Source organism: Crinia signifera, chromosome 1 (assembly GCF_055691185.1).
Source record: "Crinia signifera chromosome 1, ASM5569118v1, whole genome shotgun sequence".
Taxonomy (NCBI): domain Eukaryota; kingdom Metazoa; phylum Chordata; class Amphibia; order Anura; family Myobatrachidae; genus Crinia; species Crinia signifera.
The window spans coordinates 463,334,666-463,360,287 of NC_139217.1; the positions used below are offsets into that span (position 1 = coordinate 463,334,666).

The 25,622-nt window shown below is 46.3% G+C and overlaps 1 protein-coding gene across 4 annotated transcripts in view; it reads left to right on the forward strand.

Annotated features, from left to right (window-relative positions):
- Window positions 1–25,341, forward strand: part of ZBTB7C (zinc finger and BTB domain containing 7C) — a 139,876-nt gene extending 114,535 nt beyond the window's left edge. For all 4 annotated transcript variants that reach the window (XM_083155304.1, XM_083155303.1, XM_083155305.1 and 1 more), the window contains 2 exons: window positions 13,163–14,332; window positions 23,366–25,341. In XM_083155304.1, coding sequence (XP_083011430.1) covers window positions 13,179–14,332; window positions 23,366–23,951 — 1,740 coding nt within the window. In that variant the 5' untranslated portion in view covers window positions 13,163–13,178 and the 3' untranslated portion in view covers window positions 23,952–25,341. The remainder of the gene's footprint in view (window positions 1–13,162; window positions 14,333–23,365) is intronic.
- The last annotated feature ends 281 nt before the right edge of the window (window positions 25,342–25,622 follow it).

The window sequence follows — 25,622 nt, forward strand, 5'->3', positions numbered from 1 at the left end:
AGGGGCATTATGTGTGCAGCATCATGTGTAATGGGTACTATGGTGTGCGGCATCATGTGTAATGGGTACTATGGTGTGCGGCATCATGTGTAATGGGTACTATGGTGCCATCAAGCAAGAACCTCCTAGCAATGAGCACGTAGGTAAGCAGCACTTATGTGGCAAATATGTAATGGGCATTACGGTTTGTTATATAGTATGTAATGGGCATCATGATGTGTGGCACAATGTGTAATGTGCATTATGGTGTGTGGCCTTATGTGTAATTGGCATTACGGCGTGTGGCTTTATGTGTAATGTGTACTACAGAGTTTGGTAAATGTGTAATGGGCATTCCTGTGTATGGTCTAAAGTGTAATACCACACCCCTTTTTGTGATGCCACGCCTCCTTCTCATGAGGCCACGCCCCCTTTTTGCCAATGCCGCGCAAAGGTCCCCCTCCTGTTATGTCTAGAAATGGGACCACTCATTACCATAATTCAAGATTCGCCTATGTCCCCAGCTGGAGATTAATTTATGACAAAAGGGAGCCAAGATGTGACAATTTTAGTGAAGCAAGTAAAATGAAAAAATGTCCATCCGAGCGTAGAGACGATGGAAGGCACATGCATGGCCGGCCGGTGTGAGAGTATACACAGGGCCCGCCCACAGTAAATGTATCTTTTGTGATGTCAGCGCTTCTCTTTGTGGAGATTTGTTTGCATTTAAAACTGCTCCCATACGAAGCTGGGACAGGTCACTCGTTAGTCTTATCAACTATATACAGCATGTCTAGTGTCCGTGAGTCTCCGAAACACTGCCATCTGCTGGCAGAGAATGAAACTACATCTCTTTCTCACACATGCACAAACACAGAAGGTAGCAGACTAGCTTTCGAAGCTTTTGCTTTGAGCGGGCTTACTAGTATATAATATTTGCTGATTGGATAAATACGTTTCTATTTATGACCCGACGTCTCACCGTGGGAGTAGGATCCGCTGAATTATTGTGTCTGGGAGGATGGAGTAAATGTCTCCCCAGAGCCTGAAATAGCCGAAGATTAAACAAACAATAACTTTTTAGCACTTATAGGATTGCAGAAGAGACGGAGATGTTTTTATTGCAGTATTGATCTTCAATATATCAAGGTTAACCGGGACAATCACTGCAGTCATGGTACCTTGTCAATTAGTGTTTTCTGTGCATACTGGGAAAGCAGGACACTGTTCACTTGTGTATTGATCCGTAAGTGTCTTCTTCCTATACATAGTCAGAGACTGGGGCAATGTAAGGGCCATGATCAGTGACAGATGCTGGTTAGGAGACCCATTAGCTTTGCTGTTCCCATGACCATCCAGGGCCACATTAAGGGCCACATCAGTTGCCGTATAGGCTGTCAGGACACTTTTCCCCTCCCCAAATTGCCCTGATTCGTGGATCACAGAGAGGTGAGGTTATATTATTCAGATTTGGGGGCCAAAGGGCACGACGTATCAAGCTTCGAAAAGTGATAAAGTGGATAGTGATAAACAGCCAGCCAATCAGCTCCTACCTGTCATTTTTTAAACCCAGCCTGTAACAAGGCAGTTAGGAGCTGATTGGCTGGCTGTTTATCACTCTCCATTTTTATTACTTTTTGAAGATTGATACATCAGGCCCCTCAGTCAGTGGCTGAGGGGGCTTTACATTGCTTCCAGTGCAGCTGATTGGTTGCCCATAGCAATATCACATGTGAAGTAGAATACACATCTTAGAAAATGTTCCCCTTGGTTTACAATGTTCTGCAACATTTTCATGCATAAAACTTTTAAAATACAGGAGGTTCTAACCTATTGTACAGTATGTACATGTCAGGTGTAGCTGAAATGTAGTATCTAAAATGTAAATGTCAAGTGTAGCTAAAAAGTTAGTTGTGTAAGCGTTCCCTTCCACTTCCCTTCCCCTTCCTCTTCCCTTCTTCTTCCCTTCCCCTTCCCTTCCTCTTGCCTTCTTCTTCCCTTCCCCTTCCCTTCCCTTTCCTCTTGCCTTCTTCTTCCCTTCCCTTCCCCTTCCCCTTCCCCATCCTCTTCCCTTCTTCTTATTCCCTTCCCTTACCCTTCCCTTTCCTTTTCCTCTTTTCTTCCCCTTCCCTTCCTCTTGCCTTCTTCTTCCCTTCCCCTTCCCTTTCCCTTCCCTTCCTCTTGCCTTCTTCTTCCCTTCCCCTTCCCTTCCTCTTGCCTTCTTCTTCCCTTCCCTTCCCTTCCCCTTCCCTTCCCGTCCCATTCAACAACTAATGGGGCCTACACATGGGGTGAGTTCAGGGCATTTTGTAACCCAGTGGTCAGGGAACAGGGAAATTCCCCAAATGGGGTAAAAATTTAATTCTTGGGGGTAATGGCCGGTTGCTCTGCGGTGACAAAGCCGGCCATGCATATGAATCTATATGCATGCCCAACTGTGTGTGTCACAGTACTGTAGTGTACAAAGACCTGACGCAGTGCAGTGTGGGCTGTGTGTGTTACAGTACTTTAGTGTACAAGGACCTGACACAGTGCAGTGTGGGCTGTGTGTGTTACAGTACTTTAGTGTACAAGGACCTGACACAGTGCAGTGCGGGCTGTGTGTGTTACAGTACTGTAGTGTACAAAGACCTGACGCAGTGCAGTGCGGGCTGTGTGTGTTACAGTACTGTAGTGTACAAGGACCTGACACAGTGCAGTGCGGGCTGTGTGTGTTACAGTACTTTAGTGTACAAGGACCTGACACAGTGCAGTGCGGGCTGTGTGTGTTACAGTACTGTAGTGTACAAGGACCTGACACAGTGCAGTGCGGGCTGTGTGTGTTACAGTACTGTAGTGTACAAGGACCTGACACAGTGCAGTGCGGGCTGTGTGTGTCACAGTACTGTAGTGTACAAGGACCTGACACAGTGCAGTGCGGGCTGTGTGTGTCACAGTACTGTAGTGTACAAGGACCTGACACAGTGCAGTGCGGGCTGTGTGTGTCACAGTACTGTAGTGTACAAGGACCTGACACAGTGCAGTGCGGGCTGTGTGTGTTACAGTACTGTAGTGTACAAGGACCTGACACAGTGCAGTGCGGGCTGTGTGTGTTACAGTACTGTAGTGTACAAGGACCTGACACAGTGCAGTGCGGGCTGTGTGTGTTACAGTACTGTAGTGTACAAGGACCTGACACAGTGCAGTGCGGGCTGTGTGTGTCACAGTACTGTAGTGTACAAGGACCTGACACAGTGCAGTGCGGGCTGTGTGTGTTACAGTACTGTAGTGTACAAGGACCTGACACAGTGCAGTGCGGGCTGTGTGTGTTACAGTACTGTAGTGTACAAGGACCTGACACAGTGCAGTGCGGGCTGTGTGTGTTACAGTACTGTAGTGTACAAGGACCTGACACAGTGCAGTGCGGGCTGTGTGTGTTACAGTACTGTAGTGTACAAAGACCTGACGCAGTGCAGTGCATCAGGTCCTTGTCTATAACACACTTCCATGCCTGATGCACCTGGCCCCGCCTCCAAGTCCACCCTGGCTCCCAGGCTGTGTACTTACTAGCAGGATATAGCATCAATTTCAGGGGGTACAGTGTGTATTACAATGATATGATTTCCTTCCCTTAAATTACCGCAAAACATGGCTTTTCAGGGAGGGGTAGGGCTAAATATGTATATTTTATATTAGCCCCGCCCCCTCATTGAGGGTCTGTGAATCACAGGATCTGCAGTACTGGGGGCGGGGCTTGATAGCTTCTACATCAAGCCCCGCCCCAGAAGTGCCGGTGACAGCCTCATCTCCTGGCTTCTCCCGCAGAGGAGACTTTGAAAGTAGGCAATTATGATCTAGCTTACTGAATAAATCTAGTAATCGCCAGTGTTCCCTCCAGAGAACCCTGGCCCTGACACATTGCTGACACATCGCTCAGCACACATCGCTGACACATCGCTCAGCACACATCGCTGACACATCGCTCAGCACACATCGCTGAAACATCGCTCAGCACACATCGCTGACACATCGCTCAGCACACATCGCTGACACATCGCTCACACATCGCTAACACATCGCTGACACATCGCTCAGCACACATCGCTAACACATCGCTGACACATCGCTCAGCACACATCGCTGACACATCGCTCAGCACACATCACTGACACATCGCTCAGCACACATCACTGACACATCGCTCAGCACACATCACTGACACATCGCTCAGCACACATCACTGACACATTGCTCAGCAGACATCACTGACACATTGCTCAGCACACATCGCTGACACATATCGCTGACACATTGCTCAGCACACATCGCTGACACATCGCTGACACATTACTGTCTAGCATGGCTCAGAATTCTCAGCATATCTCCCTGTGTGTAGGGACCAATAGAGTTGTCAGACAACCAGATAACTAAACATAGAAACAGAATGTGACTGCAGGTCAGGGAGAACCACTCGGCCCGTCTTGTCTGCTCATGTGCTTTGTTTGTTTATGTAACATTGTTGCAACAAAGTAACTTCAGAACCATCCGCAACGCTGCAGAGAAGCAGCTTAAATAAAACGTTTTTTTATTTATCGAGCAGCAGAAAAATAAAGAATTTATGTCTGCTTAGTGGACAGGGGGCATTACTCTATTATGTGGGTAAAAACAATAAGGGGCACAGAACATAAAACATATGAGGGGACATTTCTCTTAATTCACCGTCTGATGGATTCATGAGGCTTCTGCAGCAGAGTCACAGGAACCTGTAATTGTAGATTTAACTACACAGGAATGGCCACGATGTGCAGACAATGACACAGCCAGTATCGGGGTTGCAGGATTTTTTTGGGGGAATCAATGTCTGTCTTTCATTCGCTTCCATCTCCCTTTTGGTTGTCTGTCCTGATTTACTAAATTCCGTTACAGTGTCTTATATAGCGCAGCAGATTCCGTTACAGTGTCTTATATAGCGCAGCAGATTCCGTTACAGTGTCTTATATAGCGCAGCAGATTCCGTTACAGCGTCTTATATAGCGCAGCAGATTCCGTTACAGTGTCTTATATAGCGCTGCAGATTCCGTTACAGTTTCTTATATAGCGCAGCAGATTCTGTCACAGTGTCTTATATAGCGCAGCAGATTCCGTTACAGTGTCTTATATAGCGCAGCAGATTCCGTTACAGCGTCTTATATAGCGCAGCAGATTCCGTTACAGTTTCTTATATAGCGCAGCAGATTCTGTCACAGTGTCTTATATAGTGCAGCAGATTCTGTTACAGCGTCTTATATAGCGCAGCAGATTCCGTTACAGTCTTATATAGCGCAGCAGATTCCGTTACAGCGTCTTATATAGCGCAGCAGATTCTGTCACAGTGTCTTATATAGCGCAGCAGATTCCGTTACAGTGTCTTATATAGTGCAGCAGATTCCGTTACAGTGTCTTATATAGTGCAGCAGATTCCGTTACAGTGTCTTATATAGCGCAGCAGATTCTGTCACAGTGTCTTATATAGCGCAGCAGATTCCGTTACAGTGTCTTATATAGCGCAGCAGATTCCGTTACAGTGTCTTATATAGCGCAGCAGATTCCGTTACAGTGTCTTATATAGCGCAGCAGATTCCGTTACAGTGTCTTATATAGCGCAGCAGATTCCGTTACAGTGTCTTATATAGCGCAGCAGATTCCGTTACAGTGTCTTATATAGCGCAGCAGATTCCGTTACAGTGTCTTATATAGCGCAGCAGATTCCGTTACAGTGTCTTATATAGCGCAGCAGATTCCGTTACAGTGTCTTATATAGCGCAGCAGATTCCGTTACAGTGTCTTATATAGCGCAGCAGATTCCGTTACAGTTTCTTATATAGCGCAGCAGATTCCGTTACAGTGTCTTATATAGCGCAGCAGATTCCGTTACAGTGTCTTATATAGCGCAGCAGATTCCGTTACAGTGTCTTATATAGCGCAGCAGATTCCGTTACAGTGTCTTATATAGCGCAGCAGATTCTGTTACAGTGTCTTATATAGCGCAGCAGATTCCGTTACAGTGTCTTATATAGCGCAGCAGATTCCGTTACAGTGTCTTATATAGCGCAGCAGATTCTGTTACAGTGTCTTATATAGCGCAGCAGATTCCGATACAGTTTCTTATATAGCGCAGCAGATTCCGTTACAGTGTCTTATATAGTGCAGCAGATTCCGTTACAGCGTCTTATATAGCGCAGCAGATTCCGTTACAGTGTCTTATATAGCGCAGCAGATTCCGTTACAGTGTCTTATATAGCGCAGCAGATTCCGTTACAGTGTCTTATATAGCGCAGCAGATTCCGTTACAGTGTCTTATATAGCGCAGCAGATTCCGTTACAGTGTCTTATATAGCGCAGCAGATTCCGTTACAGTGTCTTATATAGCGCAGCAGATTCCTTTACAGTGTCTTATATAGCGCAGCAGATTCCGTTACAGTGTCTTATATAGCGCAGCAGATTCCGTTACAGTGTCTTATATAGCGCAGCAGATTCCGTTACAGTGACTTATATAGCGCAGCAGATTCCGTTACAGTGTCTTATATAGCGCAGCAGATTCCGTTACAGTGTCTTATATAGTGCAGCAGATTCTGTTACAGCGTCTTATATAACGCAGCAGATTCCGTTACAGTGTCTTATATAGCGCAGCAGATTCCGTTACAGTGTCTTATATAGCGCAGCAGATTCTGTTACAGTGTCTTATATAGCGCAGCAGATTCCGTTACAGTGTCTTATATAGTGCAGCAGATTCTGTTACAGCGTCTTATATAACGCAGCAGATTCCGTTACAGTGTCTTATATAGCGCAGCAGATTCCGTTACAGTGTCTTATATAGCGCAGCAGATTCCGTTACAGTGTCTTATATAGCGCAGCAGATTCTGTCACAGTGTCTTATATAGCGCAGCAGATTCCGTTACAGTGTCTTATATAGTGCAGCAGATTCTGTTACAGCGTCTTATATAACGCAGCAGATTCCGTTACAGTGTCTTATATAGCGCAGCAGATTCCGTTACAGTGTCTTATATAGCGCAGCAGATTCTGTTACAGTGTCTTATATAGCGCAGCAGATTCCGTTACAGTGTCTTATATAACGCAGCAGATTCCGTTACAGTGTCTTATATAGCGCAGCAGATTCCGTTACAGTGTCTTATATAGCGCAGTAGATTCCGTTACAGCGTCTTATATAGCGCAGCAGATTCCGTTACAGTGTCTTATATAGCGCAGCAGATTCCGTTACAGTGTCTTATATAGCGCAGCAGATTCTGTCACAGTGTCTTATATAGCGCAGCAGATTCCGTTACAGTGTCTTATATAGTGCAGCAGATTCTGTTACAGCGTCTTATATAACGCAGCAGATTCCGTTACAGTGTCTTATATAGCGCAGCAGATTCCATTACAGTGTCTTATATAGTGCAGCAGATTCCGTTACAGTGTCTTATATAGCGCAGCAGATTCCGGAATGGCCGGGAGGCTCCCGCAAATCGGGCCCCCCTCCCAGACTCCCAGGAAGGTGGGCAAGTCTCCAGCATCACCCCCGAATCGCGTCATTTTGCATCATTTTAACCCCTCCCTCAATGCACGGACCTGTAAATTGCCGTAACTGTCATGGGGCGGGGCTTGGTGATGTCAGCCTGGTCCCGCCCTCAACACGTGGCCTCGTTCCACCGACCTTTAACTCCAGGCAGGTATGATTTATCTTCATCCACATTATCTCTCTCCAAGCTTAGTACATGGACCCCTAAGTATGATCCAGCTCAAACATTCTTAGCCTAAAGTAATTTGTCACAAATTTCACAGCTGTTCTATGAATCGTTTAATGATGATTCAAACTATGGCAGAAGATCCAATAATGAGGCTCTCATTTTTACCAAAAGACTGGACCCAATAGCACCCCCTAGTGCCTACATAATGCAATGCCTGTTCAGTCCACTTGTATTATTTGTACATAATAGACTATTTGGAACCATAGTGTCCTATAATTGACACAAATATTAGAAAACAAATCAACAAAACCGGTAGCCACAGAAGTTACCAGGAACAACTTTCATTAAACAATAAAATATCTAAAATAAAAAACAAAAAATTTGACAATTTACCATCTTTTCACAAAGGGATCTGCCTGCTTCAGTGTGACAGGTGTCTCATATCATTACTGATACCACTAGCTGTGTGATCCCTGGATTAGTTACTTGCTGTCGTAAGCTGTGTACACACGGGGCAATATGATCGCTGGCAATATATTGCTCAGTGTCCCGTCTTCATCAGCGACCAGAGATGGTTGCAGATGTAAATGTCACTCTCCCGGGAGAAGAGGCAGGGGAAGTCGCTGGTCGGAGGAGCAAGCTCCTCCGACCAGTGACCATCAGGGGGCTGAAAACTGGAGTGCGCACCCGGCGATTTATCGCCGGTGCACACTCCAATCGCTCGCAATATGGTCGCTCAGCAACCATATTGCCAGGGATTTTTGCCCGTGTGTACGCACCTTTAGTCTTTCCTGCTTCAGGCTTTCTTAGTTGTCATATCTGAAATACTATGTGCTGCTGTTACTGACTTCATGTTGTATTCGGCTGCATGTGAAATAGCATTCTTCCATTACTCAAGAAGTGATGTAGAAGCTCTAGGAAGGGATTATTCCAGCTCAGAAAGATGTCAGAGCGCTGTGGAGCAGTTGAGAGGGTTATGGGGAAAAGGATGAAAACAATGGAACTGAACATAACAATGACCCATCCATAAATACTATGTACATTTCTGGTGTTAATATATATATATATATATATATATATATATATATATATATATATATATATTCAGTATTTGTGACCTTTCAGTTATTTCTTTCCCATTTATTTTGCATTGTGCTGGCCATCAGGTGACCCCCTAATTCAGTGATTTTCAACCTTTTTACCTTGCGGCACACTAAATAAGATTTTAAAACTGGCAAGGCACACCATGAGATCCCCACAGGAAAAAAAAAATGCTATTGGCCCCATATAAAAAAAAAAACAATAACACTGGTCCCCGGTCACGGGTAATAAAAATAAAATACATTGGCCCTTTACATGAAAAGAAGAGACCAGTAAATAACAGTTGAACTGGTGGTGGCTGTACTCTGGTGTGGACATCTCTAGATCTGGGGGCAGCTCAAGGCACACTAGAGAGCCACGGCACAGTGGTTGCAAAGCACTGCCCCAACTGGTCGCCAACCGGTATTCCCTCTCTGCACATCTCGAGCGTTAAAGGGCAACTCACGCAGACCTTCTCTGTGGGCTTGTACTGATTTTCTTGTCAAAGATAGTGCACGGAGTCATTCACGTTGGCCTCGGGCCCGGATGCCGCCCTCCCTAAGAAGACTGGTCCAAGACAAGCAGTCTTTCCTTTCCTGAGGGTGGACTACACCCCTCACTGTAACTTGGCTGCATTTAATCAGTCACCTCACCCAGCCTGGCAACACAGTGGGACCTCATTGCTGGACTGGGGAAGAACTACACACACACATTATATTTGTCTTTTTATTTGGGCCACACCTAAACAGTGTCACTCTTGCCATTATAAAGAATGGACTTATTCGCAGATGTTTTGCACATTTTTTTTTTTTTGTCGGGAACAATCAGGGCATAAAGTGGTCATGCAGAGGTGGGGGAACTCATTTCTCTATGCCACCTGAGGCCAGCATATGGTATCACAGGACAGTACAAAGCAGGACATGGTATAGAATTACAGTAGTAGTCCTAGCAGAGACATCACTTGACCAACTAATGATTTCGCCTGCCTTCGGCGAGTCCCATTTCGGCCGCCGTCCGACCTCGGCCCTCCCTCTCTGCAAAGCACGGCCCGGTGTGTGTGTAACTCACTAAAGACGTTCACTGAAGGGTCTGCGCATGCTCAAAAACGCGTTTTCACATGCGCCACCCCCATCATCAGAACGGGGTCGAATATGCCCCGTTCAGAATTGTACTGAATTAGGCCTTTAATCTGGACCCTGACCCTAATACTCAAATTTTAATACCCGAACCTATAAATCAATCCCCTAATACAACCTTAACCCTAATAACCGCACCCTTAAAGGGCAGACTAGAGGGGCCAAATGGTTGGGATACGGGGCCTTATTTTGGTTCATTCTTTCTGACAAAATCCTTCTTAGATGGGCAAAACCATGTGCACTGCAGGTGGGCCAGATGTAACATGTGCAGAGAGAATTAGATTTGGGTGGGGTTTTACTTCAAAGTGAGATCTATATTGCAGTGTAAAAATAAAGCAGTCAGTATTTTCCCTGCACAGAAACAAAATTACTCACCCAAATCTAATTCTCTCTATACATGTTACATCTGCCCCCCCTGCAGTGCACATGGTTTTGTCCATCTAAGAAGGATTTTGTCAGAAAGAATGAACCAAAATAAGGCCCACGGTCACAAGGTTGACAAGCAATGGAATATTGATGCGCCGTTTACGGGCAGTAATGTGGTGGGCCCCTAATCCCCCCCCCCCACCATGGGACACTTCCAGCCCCCAATTGGGAAGCGGGAACATCCCCCCAAATATTGAACGTTCCCGTGGAAGGTATGCAGATGACAGTTGTAGTTTTGCGTTTGTTTGCAAAACTACAACTCCAGCTGAATTAGGCCCTTGGATCATTTGCACCCAGTTAAGTAAAGATACCCTTTGAAACACCACTGAAATGAATGAATCCATTGCAGTTGTATTTTCACAAGGTACAAATCCAGTTTCTCCTGAGCACTTTTGCAAAGGACAAATCCGCCGTCTAATGTTCAGTCTGCTAAAGCCACTTCCAGGATAAGTGGCAGGTGGGTGAGCTTCTCCTGCAAACATGCGGCAACTGCAGAGCTTTTGTTGAGACCTCAATCGCTCTGCATTGACCCAGCTTGCAAGGAAGCTCTTAATAAAAAACACGTGATTGTCTTGACGGTTGTCTCTGTAATTCTCCTCAAGAAGAAAACACTGACGGTCCCCCCAGCACATTCACAGGACAGAAGCGGTCTCCCCAGGGTTAACTGTGTCCAGGCGGAGTGGTCTTGAGAGGCGATGGGATGTAGGTAGCCGCCCCAGCAGCTGGGGTGTGATCTGAACACTTGTCCCTTTTCCCATGGCCCTGGGCTTCCTGCTCCCACAAGCTAATCATTGTGGAGTTGCCTTCTGGGTGTGTGGGAGGTGGGCAGAGATAGTGACAAGGTCCCTGTTTTTGCATTGATCTTCCATGAGGAAAGAGGAAGCCACCGCAGCATGACAAATTCCACTGTGTAGCTTACAGGCTGATCACAGTTAAGGAGGCCAGGGGACCTGCAATGCTAAACCTCCAGCTCAGCAGATAATGAAGGAAATGGGAGGCACCCCTGTCAGAGGACACAGACATACCCTTTCCCTGGAGAATCCTGGCTTTCTATAAAATGTAGCTGACTAAAGGGGTCATTCTGGTGGGGTCGGTAAGCTGTGAAGCTCGCAGCCTAACGAGCATCTGTGCCGCAGCCCCGCTGAATATATCATATATTTATGTAGCGCTTTTCTCCTAAAGGTCTCAGGATGCTTTAGAAAAGTCTTAAGCACAAAATAAAGGATTAGACGGGAGTTTAAAGTTCCAGCACTGACATGTACCCGAGAGTCCAAGGTTCCAGCACTCACATGTAGCTAAGAGTCCAAGGTCCCAGCACTCACATGTAGCCGAGAGTCCAAGATTCCAGCACTCACATGTAGCTGTGTCCAAGGTCCCAGAACTCACATGTAGCTGAGTGTCCAAGGTCCCAGCACTCACATGTAGCTGAGAGTCCAAGATTCCAGCACTCACATGTTGCTGAGTGTCTAAGATTCCAGCACTCACATGTAGCTGAGAGTCCAAGATTCCAGCACTCACATGTAGCTGAGTGTCAAAGGTCCCAGCACTCACATGTACCCGAGTTCAAGGTTCCAGCACTCACATGTAGCTGAGAGTCCAAGATTCCAGCACACACATGTTGCTGAGTGTCCAAGGTCTCAGCACTCACATGAAGCCGAGAGTCCAAGGTTCCAGCACTCACATGTAGCCGAGAGTCCAAGGATCCAGCACTCACATAAAGCCGAGAGTCCAAGGTTCCAGCACTCACATGTAGCCGAGAGTACATCATGTAGCCGAGAGTCCAAGTTTTCAGTACTCACATGTAGCTGAGAGTCCAAGGTTCCAGCACTCACATGTAGCCGAAAGTCCAAGGTTCTAGCACTCACATGTAGCCGAGAGTCCAAGTTTTCAGTACTCACATGTAGCCGAGAGTCCATGGTTTCAGCACTCGCATGTAGCCAAGGTCAAAACACTCACGTGTAGCCAAGAATCCAAGATTCCAGCATGTATCGTTATTCTTAGTCCCGGGAACCTAACCACTGGTCATCCGTATGTTTGCTGTATAAACAGATATCAGCAAAAGGTTTCCCATAGGGGTTTATTTACTAAAATGTGAGTTGTAATTCAGATGGGCAACCAATGGGCTTCTATCTATTATCTTCTAGTAAGTGCTAAATAAACAAGAAGTAGACGCTGGCTGGTTGCCCATAGCAACATACAACTCCCATCTTAGTAAATAAACCGCATAGTATATTGAAAGAAAAGGACCTGCCAGTTTTGGGTCAGCGTTCACCAACCAAGAACCTCCCATTTGTAGAAACCCCGTGCTCTGCTTGCTAAAACTTATTTCACCAGGCTCTTCTATTTTGGAGGTGCGTGAGTGGGGTGGCAATCCGATTGAGGCTTTTTAGTGGTCTGTGTGGTTGCAACCTCTCCATAGTTTCATCCGTCTCCTGAATTTGGCCGGGGCTGAGCGAGGAGCAGTTGAGCCCCGGGGACATCGGCATGGAGCAGCCATTTGGGTTTTGGCTAGTAATATATAACTGATCTTCTCATTCACATGGTTCAATATGTTAAAACAATCTGAGAGTTAAAAGAAACGTTTAAATGCTTTATAATCCATAACGTAATGGAATAATTTGGGGAGTGTCTCATTTGGCATGGCACCTAGTCAACTGGGTGATTCCATTTTAGCCCCACCGAGAATTCTTCAGCCAGATCTGAAACGGTCTAAGCTCTGAAATAATATTCTGGGGTGGATACGGAAGGAGTCCTTTCTCTAGAACATAAATATTGAGTTATTTTATATTTGAATGTCAATGCCACCAGACTGATCTCCCCGTTTCTGCTCTGTTTCAGGACCACTTATGAGAACATGGCCGGTGGAGATGAGGATTTAATCGGCATTCCATTTCCTAACCACAGCAGTGACATACTATGTGGACTGAACCAGCAGAGACACGATGGGTTACTCTGTGACGTTATCCTCATCATTCAGGACCAGGAATATCGAACTCACAGGTCTGTTCTAGCGGCCTGCAGCAAGTATTTCAAAAAGCTTTTTACCACAGGCTCAATGGTGGAGCAGCCATATATTTACGAAATTGACTTTGTCAAGCCGGAAGCCTTCGCCGCCATCTTAGAATTTGCCTACACATCAACACTCACCATCACAACATCCAACTTAAAACACATCCTTGATGCGGCTGAGATGCTGGAGATCCAGTGCATCATCAATGTGTGTCTGGAAATCCTAGAGACTCCGAGAGATGTAGAGGAAGAGGATGAAGAGAGAGAAGAAGACGATGATGAGGATGATGATGACGAGGATGAGCCAAAAGATTTGGTGAACCAGGAAAACCAAACAATACTTGAGGAAACCAGATGCCACCAAAGTTCTCCATCGTCAGATCATCCAGAATCTGGTTACCATGAAACTCAGAGGGACATCCCAACCCATTATTCTTCTACCAACAATTCTTCTGGCCACCAAAGTGCTATAAAAGACTTCTCGATCGAGTCATTGTTAAGTGAAAACCCATACCCCAAAAACAACATGGTGGACAAAACACCGACCATCTCTCACTTTGTACCTGGCTTTTTCCCCCAGCTGTGGAATGCAGATTTGGCCTTTTCGCAACTTCAAGAGCAACAGGTAGACATTGGCCCTCTAGATCTTGTCATCAAGGACAGGAAAATTAAGGAGGAGGAGAATGACGAGATACCAGCCCTCCCGTTTTCCACCGATTTCTTCAAAGACATGTTTCTAGAACATTCCTCTAAACACTTTGGGCAGATTAAGGCAGAAATGGACTACAGCACCTATCTCAGCTTTCTAAGTGCGGCTCACTTGGGCATGTTTCCACCATGGCCTTTGGAGGAAGAGAGGAAGATAAAGCCAAAGGCCTCGCAACAATGTCCGATATGTCACAAGGTCATCATGGGGGCTGGAAAACTGCCACGGCACATGAGGACGCACACGGGAGAAAAGCCATACATGTGCAGTATATGTGAGGTCCGCTTTACCAGGTGAGAAGATAGTAGATTCCTGAGTTAATTCTTGCCCAAGAATATATATATATAGTATATATATATATAGTGGTTCCTAAGCTTAACCCTCAAGGCACAGTAACATTTCAGGTGTTAAGGATATCCATGTTTGAGCACAGATGCGTAAATCTAAATAACCGATCCACAAATGGAATCAGATGTGCTCATGTATGGCTAAAATGAACCCCTGGACTGTTAGTGTGCTTGAGCACTAACGTTGGGAAATAATGATATATATCATGGTTGCTTGTCTAATATAGATACTATATACCACTTTTATATCGCGTCAATAACCCGGGTAGTTGCTGGGTTGGTCCCGGGTGGACCTGGGTTGAGGCGCATTGTGACATCACCGAAACTAATAACCCAGGTTGAACAACCCAGCAATTCGAAGGATTAAATCCGGATCATCCTGTGCATAATTGGCGACTCGGTGTAATGTGAAAGGGGGAGGAGCCGGCTTTGCGATGTGATAGCAGTATTAGTAAATCTACCCTCAGGGGTTTAGCTACTTCAGAATGACTCCTGTGCTACAGAGGGTAATATCATTAGAGTCTTAGAGGTGAATTTACTAAGATGGGATTTCTAAGATGGGATGTCGTCCATGGCAACCAATCAGATTTTGCTCCCTATTTCAACATCCCATCTCCAATAGAACTCCCATCTTAATAAATTTAACCCTTAGAGAGTAGGGCCGATGGCACTGGGGGTGTGGGGGATTTTAAATAGTTGTGGCCATCCCCCCCCCCCCCAAAAAAAAAAAACATAAACATTTGTGGCGTTGCAAGGGGGTCGTCCATCATGCCCCTCACTCAGGATCAGATAGGTGGTGGTGGGGGGGAGGGAATCAGCCAATGGAAACTGATTATGCTCAGCGTCAGGAGCCTCCCTGCACCCACTGTAGCCTACGGAGACACAGGCCCTGATTCAGCTTTGCTCCGGAAGCAGTGAAGATTGCGGAAACGCCATCGCTACTGTCCTCATTGGACAAATAAGGACACCGGTTAGCCAATGGGTAGAGGAATATGGATGGATTCGCACAGACTTATGAATTAGAGAGATATATGGAAGGTATATTGTGTTCAAAAACCAATCTATACTACTTATAAGTATGTAGTATAGTATTGGGTTGGTGGTGCAGTTTAAGTAACTGAAAACAGGGGGGGGGGGGAACGCTGTTTTGTCTTTTGTCTGCCTTAAAGGCCCCCATACACTAGGGCGACTTGTCCTTAGGACAAGTCGCCCCCGACTTCCCCCTGAGCTTCCCCGGCTGCGCCCCGGGGGAGCTTGATTAGATTGGCACTTGATGTGCCATTTTTTACATGTGATAAATCGTCTCGATTTATCACATGTAAAAAACCCGGGGAGCAGGGGGGGGGGGGCTGCTGGTGGGAGCAGGGGGGCTGGGGACCCTGCGGGGACACAGATGCTGCGGGGGACACAGACGGCATAGAGCCGGGCAGAGGGAGCCGGGAGCTGTCAGTGCTAGAAAAAAAAAGCCTACTGTATACAATGAATGGGCAGCCTGTGATTGGCTGAGCGCTCTCTCAGCCAATTGCTGACTGGATGAGAGAGCGCTCAGCCAATCACAGGCCGCCCATTCATTGTATGGCCTTTTTTTTTTTTTATTCAGGGCTGACAGCTCCCGGCTCTATGCTGCCTGTGTCCCTCGCAGCGTCCCCAGCCCCCCCTGCTCCCTCCACCGCTGCACCGCCCCACTAGGTCCCAAGTCAGGTGGTCGGACGTGCAGCAGGTCCGACCACCCGACGCAGATCCGATGCGCACGGGACCGCGCATCGGATCTGAGGGGACATCAAAACTAGCCGATTTTGGTCCGATTTAGGCCAGATCCGACTGATCTGGCCTAAATCTGACCAAAATCGGCTAGTGTATGGGGGCCTTTAGACAAACACCCTCTTGTTTTTAGCCAATGGTTAGCCCTGGTTCCTATGTGTCCCGTTCCCCCTCTTTGTCTACCGGAAATCAGGGCTGTTGGACATTTACCATTGTACCCCTAAATAATACATAGGCTTACCATACTGTCCCTTTAAACTTGGACACACATGAATGACAGGTTCCGTGGCTGTTTAAAACCAGGTGAAATGCAGATTTAAGTCAGCCAGCCACAGAACCTGTGTAATTCATGATGTATTGATTTAAAGGGATATTACGGTAAGCCTATTTATACAAATGCTTGTGATCAGCTGTTTAAGAGGAGGAAAAAAAGTTCCCGTGACCATGAACAAGAGAAAATTCTTACACATGGTGGACCTTATTCTGGTTGACACCGCCCACATGGCCTCCTTGCATGCCGCGATCCCCCGCAGGGCTGCAAATGGATGATTTGCATCCATTCACAGCCTTGGGTGTGGGGGAGAAAACATTCGATGGTCGGCAGAGGTGTCTCAGATCTCTGAGTGCCCTGTGCGGGAAGCGGACGGGTAGCTGACAATCTGCTGACGCAGTTCGCCGTGCCCGCTCGCACCAAGCGTCTGCACATGCCCATAACTGCGCGTGCGTAGATGCTAAACATCCAATCAGAATAATCCCCAGTATCTGATTCAGTTCACATTGTCGCTCCACTGCACCAGGTCACTGGCGCTGTACCCCGCTCATTAATGCCCCTGGTTATTCCACCTCACCTTATTTCCCCAATGAGTTGGCATTTAGGTGAGCAGTCATCAATTTAGGATCTCATTCCGCTCAAATAAAAAAATAAAAAAAAATTCCGACCTGCTCGTTAGTCTGCATATATACGCCGAACTCACGACCCGCTACCGACACAATCCCCGCGACACGATGCAATCCACGCAGAAGACAAATCATTCGACCGTTAGATCGGGAAGGGAAAAGGTCGACACGTGTCTAGGTCGACATGGTTCTAGGCCGAAAGGTCATTAGTTCGACAGGTCGGTCGATTGAAAGGTCATTATTTCGACAATGTCTAGGTTGACAGACAAAAGGTCGACATGGTTTTTTTTACCTGAATGGCAACACAGTCAACATGGACACAGTTTAAAGTGCACCGATGCGCTCGGCACACTATTATATTTTGCCACCGTGCCCTAGTGGATGGTAGGGCATGAAATACCGCCTGTCGGCACATGTCGGCTCAAAAAATAGCGAAAACCCCCATGTCGACCTTTTGGCTGTCGACCTACACACTGTCGAATTAGTGACCTGTCGAAATAACGACCTGTCGAACTAATGACATTTTGACCTAGAACCATGTTGACCTTTTCCCATGTCGACCTAATGGTGTCAAGCTAATGACTGTCTACCATCATGCTGTAGACCAAATGACCGCCCCCCCCCCCCCCATACAGTATGAAGAGACACAAACAAGGGCAGTCACGTGTCACCTTCACCTGAGCAATATACTATCCTCCCCCAATTACTAAGGCAATAAAATGTGAATTAATATTTTAGTTAAATATGATTAAAAAAAAGGGTTAATTTTCCCTCAAAGATTTTTTATTTTTTTTTAAAGAGAAAACTTTTAAAAAGAATTGCTCATCCGAACACTGAACACAGACAATTTCAAGCCGAGGATTTTACCCGGTACCAAATGTATTTCCCAGCTGTAGTGACCTGTGCGGGATTGGGTGTAGGGTGTAGTGAAGAATTTGGCAAAGAGCATGGTAAACAAAACATATAGAGAAAATAGATTAGAGAAATATCTCCATTCCAAAAGTTCGGTCATTTAAATTCCTATCACTGGGGAGTTGCAGCAACTGGAAAATAAAAACGCTTGCAGTTAGCTCCTCAATGTTAATAACATCTAGGTATGTGAAGGTCTGTTTTGAGAACAATTGACAGAGAGCCCTGTGCACCTTGCTTGTTCTGTGAGCGTAAATTCTAGGGATCTGGTGACACCTAGTGGACAACCAAGGTATATATTGCTTTTAATTACCCATCTATACAGTAACAATACATACTGAGATGGATTTATTCATAGTTGCCTACCCTCCTGCATTCTGCAGGAGACTCCCTGTCATAGCAGCAATCTCCCTCTCTCCCTCATTAGTCTAGCAATCTCCCTCGTGTCACCTAGCCCACATTACACTGTTACATCATAGTTACCTTCCCTCCTGCATTCTTCAGGAGACTCCCTGACATAGCAGCAATCTCCCTCTCTCCCTCATTAGTCTAGCAATCTCCCTCGTGTCACCTAACCCACATTACACTGTTACATCATAGTTACCTACCTTCCTGCATTCTGCAGGAGACTCCCTGTCATAGCAGCAATCTCCCTCTCTCCCTCATTAGTCTAGCAATCTCCCTCATGTCACCTAGCCCACATTACACTGTTACATCATAGTTACCTCCCCTCCTGCATTCTGCAGGAGACTCCCTGTCATAGCAGCAATCTCCCTCTCTCCCTCATTAGTCTAGCAATCTCCCTCATGTCACCTAGCCCACATTACACTGTTACATCATAGTTACCTTCCCTCCTGCATTCTGCAGGAGACTCCCTGTCATAGCAGCAATCTCCCTCTCTCCCTCATTAGTCTAGCAATCTCCCTCATGTCACCTAGCCCACATTACACTGTTACATCATAGTTACCTCCCCTCCTGCATTCTGCAGGAGACTCCCTGTCATAGCAGCAATCTCCCTCATTAGTCTAGCAATCTCCCTCATGTCACCTAGCCCACATTACACTGTTACATCATAGTTACCTCCCCTCCTGCATTCTGCAGGAGACTCCCTGACATAGCAGCAATCTCCCTCTCTCCCTCATTAGTCTAGCAATCTCCCTCATTTGACTTAGCCCACATTACATTGTTACATTTTTTGGGAAAAAAGGAATGAGAGACAGATACATTTACATTGAATCATCAGCACCAGTTCCCAGCACTTTACCAAGTACAGTATCTCTTACTAACTGCTTTGGGGATCATCTACATTTGGATATAAGTCATTTTATAAGATTCCTCTCAGATGTAGCAGTACACACCCACGCTTCTAGGTGCCACGTTCACAATATCTGTTCACAATCTGTCCATATATGGAACTAGACACACCCTTTGGGAGGAGCATGACACGCCCCCTTCAATGGGGCGCTGTGCAAAATTCTACTACCAACTATAATCTCCCTGGAACTAGTTTTCAAAAGTAGGCAAGTATGGGTTTATAACTAACAGACTATACAGGTGCAGTAACCCATAGACAGAAATTTGTATTAATTAAAGATCATTTATGAATGTGCAAAAGTATAGATGGTTCTGACATCATTAATTCTGCAGCATTTGTATAAATAAAAGATAATAACAGGAACATTTGAGGCATAAAAATTAAAAAGCTCTATTTATAAATGAAATAAGGACATTTATGGTCATGGCGCTGGACCAGTGGCGTAAACAAAAGGCCCGCAGACCCCACAGTCGCGGGGAGGCGCTGAGTAAGTATTGGCCCTGGGGGGTCTGCGGGGCTATCGATGCGCTGCACTGCTGCCAGGACCAGTGATACTCCTCTACTTGCCGCCAGTTACTTATCTGCAGTCCCGGCGCTCCTCCTGGCTCCTGCTAATGAAAATGACCTTGACAAAATGGCTTCCCCTTACAGCAGACACTTTTTGAGGACGCTGGAGGAGGTGGCGGCCTCCTCTAGCATCCTCAAAAAAGGTCTGCTGTTAGGGGAAGCCATTTTGTCATGGTCATTTTCATTTGCAGGAGCCAGGAGGAGCGCCGGGACCACAGACACCCCCAAAGTTAAGGTGCCCTTACACAGATCCAGATGGATCCGGATGAGAAATTTGGATGTGTTTGCTGCAGGTTCAATCAGTAGAATCGGACCCATCAGCGGCACATCAGCGGCACCCACGATGTGTTGGTCCAATCAATCAGCGGGGTCTGTGCGGCAGCTGGGGAACTACGTAGCGATATTTGCCGGACAGCGGCGCGGGAAGCGCTGCTGAATTTTAAAACACGGCCACACGCTGATTGGCTGAGATTCAGCCAATCAGCGTCCGGCCAGTCTTTTCAAAATGTTTTCAAATTCAGCAGAGCTTCCTGCCCGGCCGCCTGGCAAATAGCGCTACTTAGATCCCAGCCACCGCACGGACCCAGATGACTCACTTCCCAGTCCCGCTGCCCACCCCGTGCCACACGGACCCTCCCTGCCCACCCCCCCCTCCCAGCCGCTGCCAGCGATTTATTGCATGTATATCTGGCACATCAACTGCCAAATAGTAAATAGCCTCCTGGGAAGCGGTTGGGGGGCTCTTAAGGGCAAACTGGTAGGACTGTATTGTAAGGGGGCCTTTAATTTACTTACAAACATGAATCAGGCCCATTGTTGGTGATCACCAGGGAATCGCTTTCATATGTAAAGATGGATGCGACAGGGAACGTGGCGCCCTCCAACCCATATACTGTATGGAGCTTGGGCATTCTCCCGCAGTCATGAAAAATGTGTGCGTGGAGTATGGATAAAGTATTTTCCAGCAAAGCCACACCCATACTCAAGAAGTCACACCCCTAATTTTGGGCAAACACAGAGCAAGTTGGGAGGTATCGATAGCTACAATCTGATTGGTTGTTATGGGCACCAGCATAGAAGCATTTTAGAAGGTTTAATACATCTCCTCAGCTGTTTTCAAACATGTCACGGATGTCTATTTGTAATGAGAAAAATCCCCAAATCCGTTATGGTCTGTAACCCCTGTTGTGGTTGCCGCTATAGTGTGCACCATAGACAGATAATATAACATCCTCCGTCCTTGCTAAGCTGCGTCATACAACAGCCCATCTCCAGGTGCGCTGCTGATGTAGTAGGACACAATGGTGGGATTACTGGGCAGGTGGTTAATGCTCGCTCTGGTCAGACTCAGGCGGTAAATCCTATATATATAGCGTCACCAAAGTGTAAACTACGTCGACAATATACAGTACCTCACATTATACTGTTCTTCAGATATCACGCAAGAAAGATTTATCAAAATGTCACTTTTTTCATGTGTGTTTTGGGCTGGAAAATATATTTTTCCAAACCGAAATGCAGAATTTTGTAATTTAAAAAATTGCTGCTTTAAATCATGCAAAATAAATGAATAAAATTAAATACAACCATTTTTACAATTTATTTCCCCTTGAGGCCCACATGTAACATACAGAGTAAAGGCGTGTACTACACACTGGCTGTTATATCAGCCTTTTGACTGAACAACCAATATATCTGAATGGTGAGGTTCACAGATATACTGTATCGCATCGGCTGTGCACCACATATCGGTGCAATGTGCTGTGTATACGGCAATCCGCCAACCGCCTGTATAGCCGTGCCCGCCGTTGATCGGCAGCTTACTGGGCAAATGCAACTGCCCATTTAAGATGCCTGTCCCGATAGATCGGGCAGCGTGAATGGCTGCCCGATACAACTGTAGCAGAGGAGTAACTATAAATTTTGCTCCCCCCTGCCAAAAAGTTTGTGATGTCCTCGCCGCCCCCCCCCCCCCCCGGGTTCCTCTCCAGCGTGTGACGTGATGACGTCACACGCATAACGGAGAAGCTGAAGCAGCATAGAGGAAGAGAGACCAGCAGACACTGCTGCTTCCCTTGGCTCCGACACACCCCAATAGCCGGCTCTGTGTACAGTCAATTGAATTAGTGGGGGGATTAGTTGCCTCTGCCACACTGCGGCTGACTCGCCTCCGGTGCTCAGCCAGTGGGCAGCGGCAGGCAGCAGCATGTCAGTGCGTCGAGCACCCACACAGACCCCGCTGCCACTTGCTGCCACAAGCAGGCAGCTGGGGCTGCCTTACAGTAGTTACACCACTGTACCTAACTTTAAGCTAGGTACAAACTCTACAATTATTGGACCAATCAGCCATTAATTGAGTGATGAGGAGAATGAGCTAACATGTTCTGCACATGCTATATCACATACTTACAAACTTTGAGGGCCAGAGAGGAGACGCAGAGGCTGCACATCAGGGGATGGGGTGGAAGTGTCTGTGTGCCAAGACAATTTGTCATAATGACCTGTAACGTTACCTTATTTAGGAAATATAATCTTTTTTCTCACAGCATTTTTTTTATTTGAATTTATATAACAAATGTGAGGAACGCCGGCATTTTTAGCAGATATTTTGCACATCTCTCACACAAACGATGGCACGCAAAAGGTTAAAGCCCTGCCCCCATTCCAGCCAACTGACGCGATTCATGGGGGTCTACGAAGAGGTAGCTGAAATAATGCTAGTTGCAGGAGCATGTGTGAGACTTGTCCACATTTCAGTGGGGCAGGAGTGCACATTGTCAGCGACATTGTGCATACGCACTATACAATGTTTCAATTTAAAAAATCTGACCGATTTTGATCGGCAATATCAAAATCGTTTTAAAATGTAATCCGGTGCGTACCCAGCGTAACATTTTAAAAACAGTATGACAAAATATTTTCCAGCGTTCTACAACTGAAAGCATGGGGGTTGCTATATTCCTGTATGTCCCCTAAATATTACATAGGTAGCTACGGGGCTGCAGCCTCCATGTATGTATGTATGGCCTCCAAAGTGGGTGATTAAGCATCGGAGTCCGAAAACTCTTCTGTGATCGATCTATCTATATATAGTACCGCCACTGACCACTAGAGGCCACTCCACGGACCTAATCACTCCTCTGTGTGCTAAAAGATGTCATAACAGAAAGTGAAAGCAAATTTTGCAGGGACACTGATCCATTTCAAAAGAGATTGGGGGTAGGAGCAGATAATGACTGGGTGCGGGGTGGGGAGTTTTATGGGCTAAAAACTGCCACAGCTCAAAGCAAATGTAAAGACTGTCACAGCACAAAGTGAAAGTAAAAACGGTCACAGTTCAAAGCAAAAGTAAAATTGGTGACAGCTCAAAGTTAAAGTAAAAACTGTTCCAGCTCAAAGTGAAAGTGCATTGTAGAAGCCATCACTAGCTTTTAACTAGTAAGATATATTACTTTTGAATGTTTATATTATTTTATACATTATTATTATTATGATGTATATCATTTGAGCATGTTCATTTCTTTTTCTAGGCAGGACAAACTGAAGATCCACATGCGGAAACATACCGGCGAGAGGCCTTACCTCTGCATCCACTGCAACGCCAAATTTGTCCACAACTACGATCTGAAGAACCACATGCGAATCCACACAGGGATCCGGCCCTACCAGTGCGAGTTCTGCTACAAGAGCTTCACCAGGTCGGACCACCTCCATCGCCACATCAAGAGGCAAAGCTGTCGGATGTCCCGGCCCAGGAGAGGGAGGAAGCCGGCAGCCTGGAGGACCTCAAGTCTTCTGTTTACACACAACAACCACCCCGAAGACGAGAGTTTCATGATGATACCGCCAAGTCTAGAGAACAACAGTGGTCATATGTCTACCGGGGCCATCTGTCTGCCAGGACCCAGTCAAAAACAACTACTTGAAGAAACTCAGTATGAGGACTCTGCCCTGAAGCTTCTGGAGCGGGCGCGCCTGGAATCGGACAGAAACGGGGGGCTTTATGCATTTTCGTTGGCACATAATGAAAACATTTCTCCACAGCAGTTCTATCTCGGCAGCGACCCATGGAATATGACATTGGCCCATACGCCGCTTGCTAAAACCAGTACCTAAAACATTATCCGCCACATACACTGGAAGCAATCAAGATTTTCTAGGCTGCCAAATACAGCTGACTCTGAGGTGTGAGGCACCAAGTGCTCCTGCCTCAATGATGTCACTGGTTTCTTACGATTTGATAGGCTGGACTGAAGAATAGCGGCTCAGAGCACAGGGTGGCTGCCTCGTTTCTGTCTGTAGGTGATGGGTCCGCTTTAACAAAACACAATTGATGCCATTGACCCTTGTAGATTATATTCCTTTTACAAGATCTATAAAATTGTATTGTTATTTACAGTTGCGGGATCATTCCAAAGATACCAAACAGGTCTGACATCCATTTATGCATGTACATTTGTTTTTTTATACGAATAATACACTTTATCTTTTGAATTTGGTAAGACCTGGGGTTGTGTTTAAATCGCTCTGAAAATAATAAAAAAAGCTAAATTAATTTATTTTTCATTTTAAAGACACAAATATTTGAAATTGTTGCTGCCTCCCCCCGTGAATGAGGAGGCGGCTAGTTAAAGATTCCAAGCACTTGACATCAAAGGTTGATCCTAAATAAGCTATGTATTTTAAATCAACACTACAAAAACCAATCACAAAGATTACATCAGGGCTGTACAACATGCAGCAGAGCGCCACGAGGCAGGAGGCACTGCTCGGTGGTGCCTCTCAATTTTTTGTTTTAATCATTCTCCTCCTCTTTGCACCCCAGCATCTCCCTAAGCAACTCCCCCTGCATCTGGCCACCACCCCGTCTTGTCCCCTAGCACCCTCAGTTACATCCTTTATTCAACACACACTTTTCCAAATACTGTAATATCCAGGACTCTAACCCATCACCTCTCACATTGAAGTTTGACACCTTACACAAGGATCTATTTGCTTCTGCAAATGAACTCTGCAAATTCTAATTATGTGAAGCTATTTGTCATTGTTAGATACACAATATACGTTTGTAAAAGATAAGGTACTTGTTTCCTAGCACGGCGCCCGTCGTTACAGGTCGTGTACCTTAAGTTAACATGGCACACGACGCGACCGACGCGATCAACGCGATTTTGCCATAGGGTTCAATGTTAAATTATTTTTAACGTTGTAATCGCGTTGATCGTGTCGGTCGTGTGCCATTATAATGGCACAAGATGCGATGGACGCGATTAACCATATTTTACATAGGAAACAATGGGAAATGGGCCAATATGGCCCATTTCTCATTGTATATGCCCCCGTCATGGGTATTAATGAATGCCCCCCCATTGTGAACGCCACCCCACTATTGACGCCAACCCGAAGCAAGGCGAGCGTAGCGAGCCCGCGAGGGGCGGCGGTATGCGTCCTCCGACCTTTTCATACCCCCACTATCCACGTCGGCGTGGAGTTGAGAATAGATTAGTGTGGCGAGCCACCGAGCCCGAAGCGTGGTGAGCGCAGCGAGCCCCGCGAGGGGACGCGTATACCTGTGAAGTTATGCGCGTCCCCTCGCGGGGCTCACTGCGCTCGCCACGCTTCGGGCTCGCTGTGCTCACCATGCTTCGTGTTGGCGTCAATCGTGGGGTGCCGTTCACAATGGGGGCATTTGACCCATCAGGGGGGTTCAAATTGGGGTCTGGGGACAATTTTACATTGAATCCAATGTAAAATAGGGTACCAGGGATGCGATGCGACCGACCCGAT